This window comes from Henckelia pumila, chromosome 2, assembly GCF_033568475.1.
Source record: "Henckelia pumila isolate YLH828 chromosome 2, ASM3356847v2, whole genome shotgun sequence".
NCBI classification, from domain to species: Eukaryota; Viridiplantae; Streptophyta; class Magnoliopsida; order Lamiales; family Gesneriaceae; genus Henckelia; species Henckelia pumila.
This window is the reverse complement of record NC_133121.1, coordinates 197275462-197289965: the sequence shown is the minus strand read 5'-3', so window position 1 is coordinate 197289965 and position 14504 is coordinate 197275462. Positions and strand designations below refer to the sequence as shown.

Genomic DNA, 14504 nt, shown 5'->3' with positions numbered 1-14504 from the left:
AGCATGTTGCCACTTTTCCTTAGCACTTAAGGAGTCTAGAAAAGATGAAAGGATAAAAGAACTTTATGAAACTTTTTGTAGATGTGAGGTAAACATTCCATTGCTAGATGCCATTAAGCAAGTACCTTGATATGCGAAGTTCTTGAAGGAATTGTGCATAGCAAAGAGGAAACAGACATTGAAGGCATGTCAGAAGGTGGAGTTAGGTGAGAATGTATCTGCAGTGATCCAAAGGGAATTGCCTGCCCAATGCAAGGATCCAGGTATGTTCTCTATCCTATGCACTATAGGGAATGTTAGACTAGAGAAAGCCATGTTAGATCTAAGAGCATCAATCAATGTTATGTCGTACTCTATTTATACGTCCTTGAAACTTGGTCCTTTGAATAAAACTGGAATTGTCATACAGTTAGCTGATAGGTCTAATGCATACCCTAGGGGAATAGTAGAAGATGTGTTAGTGCAAGTGAATAACTTAGCATTTCCTGCGGATTTTTATGTGCTCGACATGAAAAACGGTGATCACAACAGTCCTATTCTGTTAGGCAGACCATTCTTGAAAACATCTATGACTAAAATTGATGTTCACAGTGGCACACTCACTATGGAATTTGATGGAGAGGTTGTGAAGTTCAATATTTATGATGCCATGAAATTTCCTGACAGTGATGATTGTGTATTTTCTGTTGATATTGTGGATTATTTGGCACAAGATTATTGTGAGAATGCAGGAAAAGATTAGCTAGAGGTGGATATTACTGCACCCATTCAGCAGGTTGATGATGGAATTGGATGCGGTGAAGAAGTGAAAGAGATTGAAAAAATTCTGAACAGTGCTCCTGAGCTACCTCAATCAGGTAATCTTGCTTATCTCTACTTACCAATTTCTAACACTCGGCGTCTTCCATCTGTTTTGCAGGCACCAGTGGTTGAACTGAAAACGCTTCCCAAATATCATAAGTATGTTTTCCTCGGAGAAGGAAAAATATTACTAGTAATCATATCCAATAGTTTGGAGGCCGAACAAGAGGAGCAATTGATCAAAGTTCTCAAGGAGCACAAAACTGCTATTGGGTGGACAATAGCAGATATCAAGGGAATCAGCCCTTCTATGTGCATGCATATAATATTGATGGAGGAAGGAGCCAACCCTCGCGTCAGCCGCAAATAAAGTTGAACCCACCTATGATGGAGGTGGTGAAGGCTGAAATTCTGAAACTTCTTGAAGTAAGAGTGATATACAAATTTCTGACATTCAGTGTGTCAGTCCGGTCCAAGTGGTACCCAAGAAAATTGGGATTACTGTGGTGAAGAACAAGGATGACAAATTGGTTTCCATCGCATTCAAAATGGGTGGACGATTTGTATAGACTATAGAAAATTAAATGCTGAAACCCGAAAGGACCACTTTCCTTTATCCTTTATTGATCAAATGATTGAAAGGTTATCATGTCATTCTTACTATTGTTTTCTTGATAGGTATTCCGGTTATTTTTAGATCGCGATTGCACTAGAAGATCAGGAGAAGACGACATTCACTTGCTCGTTCGGCACCTTTGCATATCGACGTTTGCCCTTTGAACTATATAATGCACCGGATACATTCCAAAGGTGTATGGTTAGAATTTTTTCTGACTATATTGAGCATATCTTAGATATTTTTATGGATGATTTTACTGTCTATGGTGATTCATTTGAAAAATGCTTGTCTCACCTTGCTATAGTCCTATCGGTGTGGAAACCAACCTAGTTCTAAATTCTGAAAAATGTCATTTTATGGTTGGCCAAGGTATTGTTTTGGGCCAGGTCGTCTCATCTAAGGGAATAAAGGTAGATAAAGCTAAAATCGATATTATTCAGTCTCTACCTTACCCCGAAAGTGTGCGAAAAGTGCAATTTTTTCTTGGCCATGCAGGTTTTTAAAGGAGATACATTCAGGACTTCGCCAAGATCGCAGCCCCATGTGCAAGCTATTGTAGAAAGATGTTCTGTTTGAGTTTTATGAACCATGCAAAAAGTCTTTTAACAAACTTAAGGACTCATTGACATCTGCACCAATTATCCAACCACCAAACTGGAGCAAACCGTTTGAAATCATGTGTGATGCCAGCGACTATGTTGTCGGAGCGGTTTTTGGACATAAAATTGGGAAAGCATCGCATGCTATATACTATGCCTCACGTATTCTGAACGATGCCCAATGAAATTATTTTACCACTGAGAAAGAGCTCTTGGCTGTAGTTTTTGCTTTAGAAAAATTTCGTTCTTATTTACTTGGCGCTAAAGTTGTTGTTTATTCTGATCATACAGCTCTTCGTTTTTTGATGGCGAAGAAGGAAGCAAAACCAAAGCTAATAAGATGGATATTACTCTTGAGCGAATTTGATGTGGAAATCAAGGACAAAAGAGGAACAGAGAATCGAGTCGCTTATCACTTGAGCCGTCTAGTTCATGTTGATGAAGAGCTGATCCTTACTTGTGGAAACACTGCGTTGATCAAATCATATGACGATGTGCACCTGCAAGAGAGGTAATCCCTATTCTCACATTTTGTCACTCATATGCTTGCGGTGGTCACTTTGGAGCGAAAAAAACAGCGAGGAAGGTGTTAGACTGTGGATTTTTCTGGCCATCCTTATTTCGAGATGCTTACGTTTTCTGTAAGTCGTGCGCTCAATGCCAGAAGACAGGTAATATATCCCAGCGCAAGGAAATGCCTCAACAACCTATTTTAGTTTGAGAAATCTTTGATGTTTGGGGCATCGACTTCATGGGACCTTTTCCTAGTTCGTATGGATTTATATACATATTGCTTGTTGTGGATTATGTCTCAAAATGGGTGGAAGCAAAGGCCACCCGTACTGATGATTCTAAAGTGATTGCAGAGTTTATCGAGCACAATATTTTCTCTAGGTTTGGGATGCCACGAGCCATCATCAGTGATAGAGGAACGCACTTATGTAACCGAACTGTGGATAGTTTGCTAAAACAGTACCGTGATGCACAAGATCTCCACTGCATACCATCCACAATCCAATGGTAAAACTGAGGTTTCGAACAGAGAGATCAAGTCTATCTTAAAGAAAACAGTGAATCCGACAAGGAAGAACTGGAGCTTGCGATTATATGATGCTCTGTGGGCTTACAGAACCGCGTTAAAGACGCCAATTGGCATGTCCCCATATTGTCTAATTTTTTGGAAACCATGCCATCTGCCTGTAGAATTGGAGCACAGAGCTTATTGGGCTATCAAGAACTTTAACATGCAGATTGACGAGAGTGGTGAGCATCAAAAGTTGCAATTGAAAGAATTAGAAGAGATACGCAATGATGCATATGCCAGCTCAAAAATCTATAAGGACAAGACAAAGGTCTTCCATGGCAAGATGATCTCTAGAAGGGAATTCGAAGTCGGTCAAAAAGTCCTACTCTATCACTCATGACTTCGATTATTTCCAGGTAAGTTGCGTTCTAGATGGATTGGCCCATTTGTTATTGCTAATGTCTTTACTCATGGTGCAGTGGAGATCCAGAGCTTGGAGACCTTGAAAATATTTAAGGTTAATGGGCAGCGTTTGAAACATTATCATGAAGGGATCCAAGCAAATGACGGAGATAATGAGAATGATCTAACACTTGATGCTCCGCCAGATATCGAATAAATCGCAGCATGCAGTCGAGCTATGGACTGACTGTGAATTTAGCGCTGACTGGGAGGCAACCCAGTGTTTTTCGTTTCCTCTCCCTTGTTTTTTATTTTTTTAGTACTTATTCTTTTCTTTTTTTATTTTGTTTTTCGGAAATTAGAAAAATAAAAAAATATTTTGGATTTTTTTTGGCTTGCTCGATCGGTCAAGTTATACCGATCGAGCGAGCACTCTTTTGGACAGGCAGAAAGTTTCATTTTTTTCTCGCTCGATCCGTAGACTTCTACCGATCGAGCGAGAACTATTTTGGACAGATAGAAAGGTTGGAATTTTGGTCTCTCTCGATCGGTTAATCTTTACCGAACGAGCGAGCCACTTTTTACGCGATTAATATCGCGATATCATTTCTCCCATCTCCCATTCTCTTTTATCTTTTCTATCTAAATCCCTAACCTCCAAACCCTTCTTCTCAATCTCTCACACAATCCTCATCTTCCATCGCAGGGAATTAATCGGCGGCCGCAGCACTAAGCTTCGATCACCATCTCCAGTCATCTTCTCCGACGGGACACCGCTCACATATTGCTCTCGCAGGAATCGGCCATTACCACCCGGTTCCGCCACCTCTGGCTCCTCTCCGCCATCAGCCACGCTGCACATCCCCGCCACACCACTCCACCACCGGTCATCATCTTCGCCACCTCTGAATTTTCAGGCCCCTGTTCATCCGGCCCTCACCTGCCGCCATCACCTCCATCTCGGACCTATTTCACCGGCCATGATTTTCGAATCCCTCGGAGTTCGCTGGATTTTTGGTCATCTTTAATTTTGATTACTCATGGGGCCTAAGAGTGTTTGAGTCACCGGCGAGTCCTCGTCCCAAGGAGCGGCAGCGGCTCGTTCTTCCCACAACCTTGCCGAACAATTTGTCAATCAAGCGGCTCGTGATTGATATGATCACGCCATGGTAACCTGCTCTCCCATTCCCGAGCGTGGCTTTGAACTAGATCTTGGTGATAGTGAGTTATTTCGTTTCATTCAAGAATGTGGTTGGGAAGTATTTTGCAAGCAACCTCCTCCCACTGTCGTACCAATTGTGCGTGAATTCTATGCAAACGCAGCGGAGAGGACGGATAGTAAAGATTTTGTTAAAAGGAAATTTATTTCATTTGGACCCAATGAGTTAAATTCGCTGCTTGAGACACAGGATGTCGATGGTTTACTGTATCAAAACCTCAAACTCGACCCGGATTTGGATGAGATAATTGGCCAACTGGCCTACCCTGAAGCTTCTTGGGTTGATCCTGTTTCTTCACTGAATTTTAAGGAGCGCTATTTGCACTTGGTTCCGGCCATTTGGTATGTAGTGACCCTTACCTGGATCACATACTAAACAGAACTTAGGCATGCAATTAACTTAATTAAATGGATATCAGAATAAAACTGCGGAAACCATAAATATTATACAATCCCAAGGCAAGGAATCTATAAATACCCAAATATTATACAACCAGATCGAACAGCTGTATCAATCCAAATAACAACAAAATAAAACCTAGGCGAAGCTCCAGCTGGCCAACCACTGCCTAGCCCCTCTTGGATCCACCCGCCTCATCCAATCGCAAACCTGCCCCATGGAATAGGGTGTCCAGAAACACAGAGTATGAGACGTGAGCATAAAACGCTCAGTACGAGAGTATGAGTATACATGCATGCAAAGTGAACTCCCTATAAACTCGAGGTCAAGGATCAGATAACAGAGACAGACCGGGCCCTGGTATGTAGCACGCTGTGTCGTCGCTTCAGGAGGTGGCTCCCATAACATAATACCAGTGATTTACCGAACCCAAAGCCATGGAAATCCATCCACTAACAGGATAGGGTACAACCCTACTAATATACATCTCGAAGGAGATAGCTCAATATGCAAATGAATGTAGCATAAATCATGACATATAAATCATGCAGTCACATAATAGATTCATACTCAGTCAGGATATCTCGAACAGTACTTTCGTACCTCAAATCAGTGCTAGCTCTACCAACTCTAGGTCCACGCCTATAGTCTGCTCTACACTGCCAAATGATACTACTATCATTATAGTGCTCTAAAAGCCTTAACTAATCTATTGCATACTCCTAAATATTAATAGGAAGCAAAAGCTATACCTTCGTCCGTCGTTAGCCCTTTGATGTCGAGTGCCTCAAAACTAGGCCACAGCTCCGCTACGATGCCTGGATCGCTATGCCACTTCCGGATTCCCCAGAGACGCCTAGAATTCCCTAGATCTGAGTTAGAAGGCTAAGGAATTGAGAGAGAAGAGAGGAATTGGTGCACTCAAATGTGAGCTCGGCACCCCTTATTTATAGAAGACGATGACTTCGGATAGAGGTGATCGGAACTTCCGATCCTGCCACATGTCATGCCTGACGTAATTCGATCGGAGCTTCCGATCCTGTTTGGAGCTTCCGATCCTGCCTTCGGAGCTTTCGAACCCTTCCCAAGTAATTATGATTAATTCCTTAATCACTGATTTTGGTTACGGGCTACTACATTCTCCCCCACTTAAGATATTTCGTCCTCGAAATCAGATCTTAAGTACTGAATGTAATACAGAAATCAAAAACATTCTTTATTCAAATCAAACGTTTACAGAGTTTGCAACTGAATACAACTTTAAGAATGAAATCAAAACAACTCAGGATGGTCTTCACGCATCCTGTCCTCAAGCTCCCAAGTAGCTTCCTCAATGCCTCGGCGCTGCCACTGAACTAAAACCAGAGGAATGACTTTGTTCCGCAAAACCTTATCCTTATAATCCAGGATACGAATAGGTTTCTCAACATAGGTCAAATCTTTGCTCACCTGAACCTCAGACCGCTGCAGAATATGAGACTCATCTACCACATACCGTCACAACAGAGATACGTGGAACACGTCGTGAATACTGGAAAGATGCGGTGGCAAAACTAGTCGATAAGCCAAATCGCCAATGCTTTCCAAGATCTCAAACGGACCGATAAACCTGGGAGACAACTTGCCCTTAAGGCCAAATCTGAGAATTTTGCGGAAAGGTGACACTCTCAGAAACACTTTCTCCCCGACATCGAACTGCAAAGGCCTACGCTTGGTGTTAGCATAGCTGGCCTGACGATCCTGTGCAGTCTTAATCCGTTTCTTGATCTGATCAATAATGTCTATCGCCTGCTGGATAAACTCCGGTCCCTAAGCCTGTCTCTCTCCCACTTCTTCCCAGAAGAGTGGAGTACGACAATGTTGCCAGTACAACGCCTCAAAAGGTGTCATCCCAATACTAGTATGATAGATGTTGTTGTACGCGAACTCGATCAATGGCAAATGATCCTGCCAGGCTGAACCAAAATCCATGACGCACGCTCTAAGCATATCCTCCAAAGTACGGATAGTGCGCTCTGACTGACCATCAGTCTTCGGATGATAGGCAGTACTCAAACTGAGAGTAGTACCCATCACACGCTGAACAATCCCCCAAAATCTAGAAGTAAACCTGGGGTCTCGATCGCTGACAATGCTCACAGGCACTCCATGAAGTCGAACAATCTCCTGAATGTACAACCAAGCCATACGACCCACATTGTACTCCCGGCTATAGGCAATGAAATGCACTGACTTGGTGAGTCGGTCCACCACAACCCAGATAGCATCACAGTTCCTCGGGGATACCGACAAAAGGGTCACAAAGTCCATTGTGATAAACTCCCATTTCCATTCAGGAATAGGCAGACTGTGAAGCAATCCTCCAGGTCGTCGGTGCTCTGCCTTGACCTGTTGACACACCAAACATCTCGAAACAAACTGATAAACACTGCGTTTCATTCCTTTCCACCAGAAACGAGTACGTAGATCCTTGTACATCTTGTTGCTCCCAGGATGAATACTCAACTTAGTGCGATGCGCTTGAGACAAAATCTCCTCCCGCAACTCTACATCCTGCGGAATCACAAGCCTACCAGACAAACACAGAAAGCCATCTGAGTGATAATGAAATCCAGACGAGCTACCCTCGTTAGCTAGGCGAGCTAAACACTGGGTCTTTGAATCAGACATTTGAGCATCTCGAATCCGCGAATACAAAGCTGGCTCAGATAATATCGCAAACATCTGGATACTCTGCATACCTTTCTTATGCTTGAAAGTATATCCTGAAGTACAATAGTAACTGATCGCACTAGGCATCGAACAAGTTTGAAGTGCGGATAATCGCACCTTGCGACTCAATGCATCAGCGGTGAGATTAGCAGCTCCCGGATGGTACTTAATCTCGCAATCATAGTCCTTAAGCAAGTCCATCCAACGTCTCTGCCTCATGTTCAACTCCGCCTGAGTGAACAAATACTTGAGACTCTTATGGTCGGTGAAGGTCTCAAATTTCTCGCCATACAGATAATGACGCCAGATCTTCAAAGAGAACACAATGGCTGCCAATTCCAAATCATGGACTGGGTAGTTGTCCTCGTGAAGCTTCAGCTGTCTAGAAGCGTATGCGATCACATGTCCATTCTGAGTCAGGACACAACCTAACCCCTGAATAGAAGCATCAGTGTACACCACATACCCTCCAGATCCTAACGGTAATGCCAACACCGGCGCAGAAGTCAACCGCCGTCGAAGCTCACAGAAATTCTCCTCACACTCAGAGGACCACTCGAAACCCACACCCTTGCGGGTAAGCTGCGTCAAAGGTCGAGCTAACTGAGAGAAGTTCAAAATGAAGCGACGATAATACCCTGCTAGACCTAGAAAACTACGGATCTCAGCAACTGTCGTCGGTCGCGACAAATTAAGCACCGCCTAAATCTTGCTTGCATCAACAGAAATCCCCTCCCAAGATATGATATGGCCAAGAAAGACCACTCGATCCATCCAGAACTCACACTTGCTCAGCTTGGCATATAACTACTCATCTCGAAGAGTCTGCAGTACCAACCGTAAGTGAGAAACATGTTATTCCATATTACGCGAATACACCAAGATGTCGTCAATGAAGACCACGACAAACTTGTCCAAATACTCCCTGAATACACGGTTCATCAGGTCCATAAATATAGCCGGCGCATTAGTCTAACCAAATGGCATCACTAGAAACTCAAAATGCCCATAGCGAGTACGGAATGCAGTCTTGGCTACGTCCTGATCTCGGACTCTCAACTGATGATACCCAGATCACAAGTCAATCTTGGAGTAAACTGAAGTGCCCTGCAGCTGATCAAACAAGTCATCAATACGAGGCAAAGGATACTTGTTCTTCACAGTTACTCGATTCAGCTGCCGATAGTCAATGCACAGCCGCATAGACCCATCCTTCTTTTTTACAAAAAGAACAGGAGCTCCCCAAGGAGATACACTAGGATGAATGTACCCTTGTCCAAAAGATCCTGTAGCTGATTCTTCAACTCACGCATCTCTGACGGAGCCAGACGATACGGTGCTCGAGAAATAGGCGAAGTACCCGGCATCAACTTTATGCCAAACTCAACTTCCCTAACAGGAGGAAAACCCGGAATCTCATCAGGAAATACATTTGGAAATTCATCTACAACAGGAATACTCTCTATCCCAACGCTCTCAACGGACAAATCAACTGCATAGATAAAGTAGCCTTCCCCGCCAGACTCTAGAGCTCGACAGGCTCTCACAGCTGATACCAAAGGCATCGGGGGTCGCGCTCCCTCTCCATAGAAAAACCAGCTATCACTCCCCTCCGGATGAAAGCGTACTGATCTCTGGTAGCAGTCCACTGAAGCTCGATAGGTAGTCAACATATATATTCCCAAAATGCAATCAAAGTCGTCCATCGCAAGAACCATGAGATTTGCTAACAGAATGTTCCCTTCGAACTCTAAAGGGCAACCCATCACTAAACGCTTAGCCAAAGCAGATTGGCCCGTCGGAGTAGAAACAGACATCACTACGTCTAGTGCAATGTATGGTAATTTATGCCTCTTAACAAAACGTGCAGAAATGAAGGAATGAGATGCACCAGTGTCAATAAGTACAAGAGCAGGTATACCATAAAGCAGAAATGTACCTGCGATGACTTTCTCATTCTCCTCCACTTCTTGATCATGTCTCAGGGCAAACACCTAGCCAGAAGCTCGTGGCCTCAAATGAGAACTCCCAGCAGGCTGTCCCTGCGACCTCTGCTGAACGGTGGCCTGAGAACCAGATCCTGAACCAGAACCAGAACCGCCTCCCTCAGATAGTGGACAATCCCTCCGGATATGACCCACCTCACCGCAACGAAAACAAGATCCAGAAGCTCTATGGCACTTTTCGGATGGATGGTTCTTTCCACAGTGATCACACTTGTCTTTTTTTTCCGAAACGAACAACACTAGTAGAGCCAGAGGAAGAAGAAGTAGATCCAGACTTCTTGAAAGATTGGGCACGGGGACCCAAAGAACTAGCAGGTCTCGACTGAGAGAAAGACCTGTTCCGCCGAATGTTGTCCTCTGCCTGGTGACAACGGCTCACCAAACCCTCGTAGGACATGTCATCACCAACCGCCACACGGTCATGGATCTCAGGGTTAAGTCCCTGAAGGAACAGATTATACTTCATCTCGGAGCTGTCGGCAATCTCGGGGCAATAGGATAGGAGATCAAAGAACTTCCGCTGATACTCATCAATAGACATGGCTCCCTGTCGCAAACTCAGTAGCTCGCCCGCCTTCGATTGACGGAGTGCAGGAGGAAAATACAGCTTTTGAAAAGCTGTGCGGAACTCGGCCCAGGTGGCCACTCCTCTCGTCGCAACAAAAGGTGCATAAGTAAACCTCCACCACCTGCGCGCACGTCCATCCAGAAGATAACCAAGGTCTCCATCTTCTGCTCCTCGGTGCATTGGAAAGTCTGAAAAGTCGTCTCCATGCGGTCTAACCAGTTCTCTGCATCCTCCGGAGACTCACCTCCAACCAAGGGCTTAGGCCCCATCTGCAAGAATCGACGTACACTGAAACGGTCCTCATCTCGATGACGATGGCGGCGTTCCCGACGGGGCTCCCGGTCGGCATCACCCCAACGCCCACCAATACTGCCATGAGAACTCTGGTCGTCACGATCTGCCATCTACAAAATTAACCTAACGATTATCTTATGTAGAATCTAAATCCCAAGAATACTTTGCATGCTCTGATACCATAAATGTAGTGACCCTTACTTGGATCACCTACTAAATAGAACTTAGGCATGCAATTAACTTAATTAAACGGATATCAGAATAAAACTGCGGAAACCATAAACATTATACAATCCCAAGGCAAGGAATCTGTAAATACCCAAATATTATACAACCAGATCGAACAGCTGTATCAATCCAAATAACAACAGAATAAAACCTAGGCGAAGCTCCAGCTGGCCAACCACTTCCTAGCCCCTCTTGGATCCACCCGCCTCATCCAATCGCAAACCTGCCCCATGGAATAGGGTGTCCAGAAACACAGAGTACGAGACGTGAGCATAAAACGCTCAGTACGAGAGTATGAGTATACATGCATGCAAAGTGAACTCCCTATAAACTCGAGTCAAGGATCAGATAACAGAGACAGACCGGGCCCTGGTATGTAGCACGCTGTGTCGTCGCTTTAGGAGGTGGCTCTCATACCATAATACCAGTGGATTTACCGGACCCAAAGCCATGGAAGTCCATCCACTAACAGGATAGGGTACAACCCTACTAATAGACATCTCAAAGAAGATAGCTCAATATGCAAATGAATACAACATAAATCATGACATATAAATCATGTAGTCACATAATACATGCATACTCAGTCAGGATATCTCGAACAGTACTTTCGTACCTCAAATCAGTGCAAGCTCTACCAACTCTAGGTCCACGCCTATAGTCTGCTCTACACTGCCAAATGATACTACTATCATTATAGTGCTCTAAAAGCCTTAACTAAGCTATTGCATACTCCTAAATATTAATAGGAAGCAAAAGCTATACCTTCATTCGTCGTTAGACCTTTGATGTCGAGTGCCTCAAAACTAGGCCACAGATCCGCTACGACGCCTGGATCGCTATGCCACTTCTGGATTCCCCACGGGACGCCTAGAATTCCCTAGATCTGAGTTAGAAGGCTAAGGAATTGAGAGAGAAGAGAGGAATTGGTGCACTCAAATGTGAGCTCGGCACCCCCTATTTATAGAAGACGATCGGAACCTCCGTTCCTTGATCAGAACGTCCGATCACGATCGGAACGTCTGATCCCAACATTGGAGCTTCGGATCTTGCTTATCTGCCACGTGTCAAATCTCACTAGTTGACTTCGGATAGAGGTGATCGGAACTTCCGATCCTGATCGGAGCTTCCGATCCTGCCACACGTCATGCCTGACGTAATTCGATCGGAGCTTCCGATCCTGTTCGGAGCTTCCGATCCTGCCTTCGGAGCTTCCGAACCCTTCCCAAGTAATTATGATTAATTCTTTAATCACTGATTTTGGTTACGGGCTACTACATGGTATACCTTTATGACTCGGCATCTGATGCCGATATTTCATTCAAGTGAAGTTAGTCTTGAGTGTGCCCTACTTTTTTACGCTCTTGATATGGATTGGCCAATCAATGTGGGACGCGTGATTCACAACGAGATCTGTCGATCGATTGCTTATGTCGCCTTGGGTCTCTACTTCCCGATGATTATCACAGCCTTGTGTATCTGCGCTGGAGTTTCCTCTAATTCCGATGAAGAATGGTTGCAACCTATGCGAACAATGGAAGCAGCTGCAATTAAGGCCAAGAGAGTCTACCGAGTAAAGCACTTTGTGCAAGATGGCCGGTTTGTTCTTCGTCCGGATCCCCAAAGGCCACCTCCGCCTCCGCGTCGCTCCCAGGACAATTCCATCCGTGAGCTTACCGCCTTTGCACATCACCAAGATGCATACAATACTGTGGTGGCTCATAACTCTCAAGTTGTGGATGCTCTCCCGCGGAATATCACCTTGCATCTCGGCCTTGATACGACCGTTGTTCTTGCTTCTCTCCCATATCCTCTGCCCTTTCTATTTCAGTACCCCAGTCCTGTTCCCCCTCCTGAGGCTTAAGAGGAGGATGCCGCCAACCCGTAAACCAGGGCAGTTTCATTTTACATTTTTTATTGCATTGTGTTTAGTTGTTTGTTAGTGTTTGTGTTTTGACGCATTGAAGGCAATGCTTCATTTAAGTGTGGGGGGTGCATTCATTACATTGCATTTGTTTGTGTTGAGTAGTTGCATTTAGTTTGTAAAATATTGTGTCACTGTTTCTTGTTTTTTCGAATGCATGAGTTGAGGATGAATTTGTTAGCCTATGACGATGAAGTGAAAAATTGGATTTCTGGTGAAGTAAAAAAAAATTTACTCTTGATTACATATGAGAAACCGTAGGTTAATTGTTGAATATTTCAAGCACGCATGTTTAACCGGTGAAGTGTAGTGATGTATTAGATATTTTGGATTTCTGTTGGACCATTGCACGATAATAGGTGTTTGTGGAACTTGATAGTTCTTAAATCTCGATGATATCTTTGATATAGCATATACACTCTTGTGCGCACCTTTAAAAAAAAATTTATGCCATGTTTAAAAAAATGCAATTAACTCCAACCGGGTTGCGAGCGAGATGTTTGAAATCCTATTCATCTTGTTTGTGGCTAAGTATGCAGATAAAATGGGGTTATGTTTTGAAATTTTTAAAATAACAGTTCCATCCGGGCTTGGAAGGTGAATGAAATTCTATTCACTATTTCATAGCTAAGTTTGCGGATTCCATGGGATTTTAGTTCTATCCGGACTATATATGAGGGGATTGAAATTCGAATCCTATCTAGTTATAGCTAAGTATGCGGATAATTATTGGGACTTTACAATTGTCGGGTGCAAAATCCGACGGTGCATAATTATATCTCAAGAGAGTTGTGCTGTGTTTAAGGATTGATGGGAGGAGAGTTCTTGATTATGAAACTTGCACTGAATTGTTTTAGGTCGGCGAATAGTCTTGAAACTTGTCTTTTGAAGTTGCATGGAGCTGGGGTAACATGTCACATACGCACATTCTCATTCGACTGAAGGTGTATAATTGATGATCGAGAGTAGTTGTGAGCTTGTTTTTATGAGAAAAAAAAATGTTTCTCTAAGGCTATGTTTTGCAAGATTCTTCCTTGCTTATGTGTTTGTTGTGTTTCCATTCTGTTTTTGCATGACTTGCTCGAAGGCGAGCAAGGAGTAAGTGTTGGAGAATTTGATAGTTGTGTGTGTGTTGCATATTTTAATTTTGTTCATTTGTTGTTTTGCACTCGTTTATGTGTTTTAATAACGTATTTTATTCGTATTTCATATTTTGTGTCTACATGATTTGTTTCTCGGTTTTGTTGTCTAGGTTGTGCATTTTCGGAGGACATTTGGACGGAACCTTGGAGCAAGGGAAATGATGCAAGGAATTTTGAAGAAAAGTTGACCGCTCGATCTGCAAATCTCTACCGATCGAGCGGTCATGTGAAAGAAAAAGCAGATTCGGAATAAAAGTTAGCCACTCAATCGGTTAACTTCTACCGATCGAGCGGCCGCATGAATTTGAAGAACAGTAGGATTACAATTTTGTCTCGCTCGATCGGTTAATCATTACTGATCGAGCGAGCGGGTCTGTTCGGGAAGAGGAATTTTTAATTTTGAAAACTCTTTTATTTTGGACTCTAGCATTTTATTAAGACTTTTATTCTGTTTTTCAGAGATTATCATCAGACTTTGAAGTTTTCTTGGGGGATGCTAGGTTTTGTGTTCTATCTTTTCTTAGAATTCTTCTTTTCTTTTTTATTTTTTCTTTGGTTATTCATGA

At 43.5% G+C, this 14504-nt stretch overlaps 1 protein-coding gene across 1 annotated transcript; it reads left to right on the top strand.

The window, feature by feature from the left end:
* The first annotated feature begins 2324 nt into the window (after positions 1-2324).
* On the top strand, positions 2325-3662 carry LOC140879324 (uncharacterized). The gene is made up of 3 exons (XM_073283000.1): positions 2325-2530; positions 2993-3381; positions 3460-3662. Exons 1-3 carry the CDS (start codon positions 2325-2327, stop codon positions 3660-3662), a joined length of 798 nt encoding a protein of 265 aa, XP_073139101.1.
* Positions 3663-14504: the final 10842 nt, after the last annotated feature.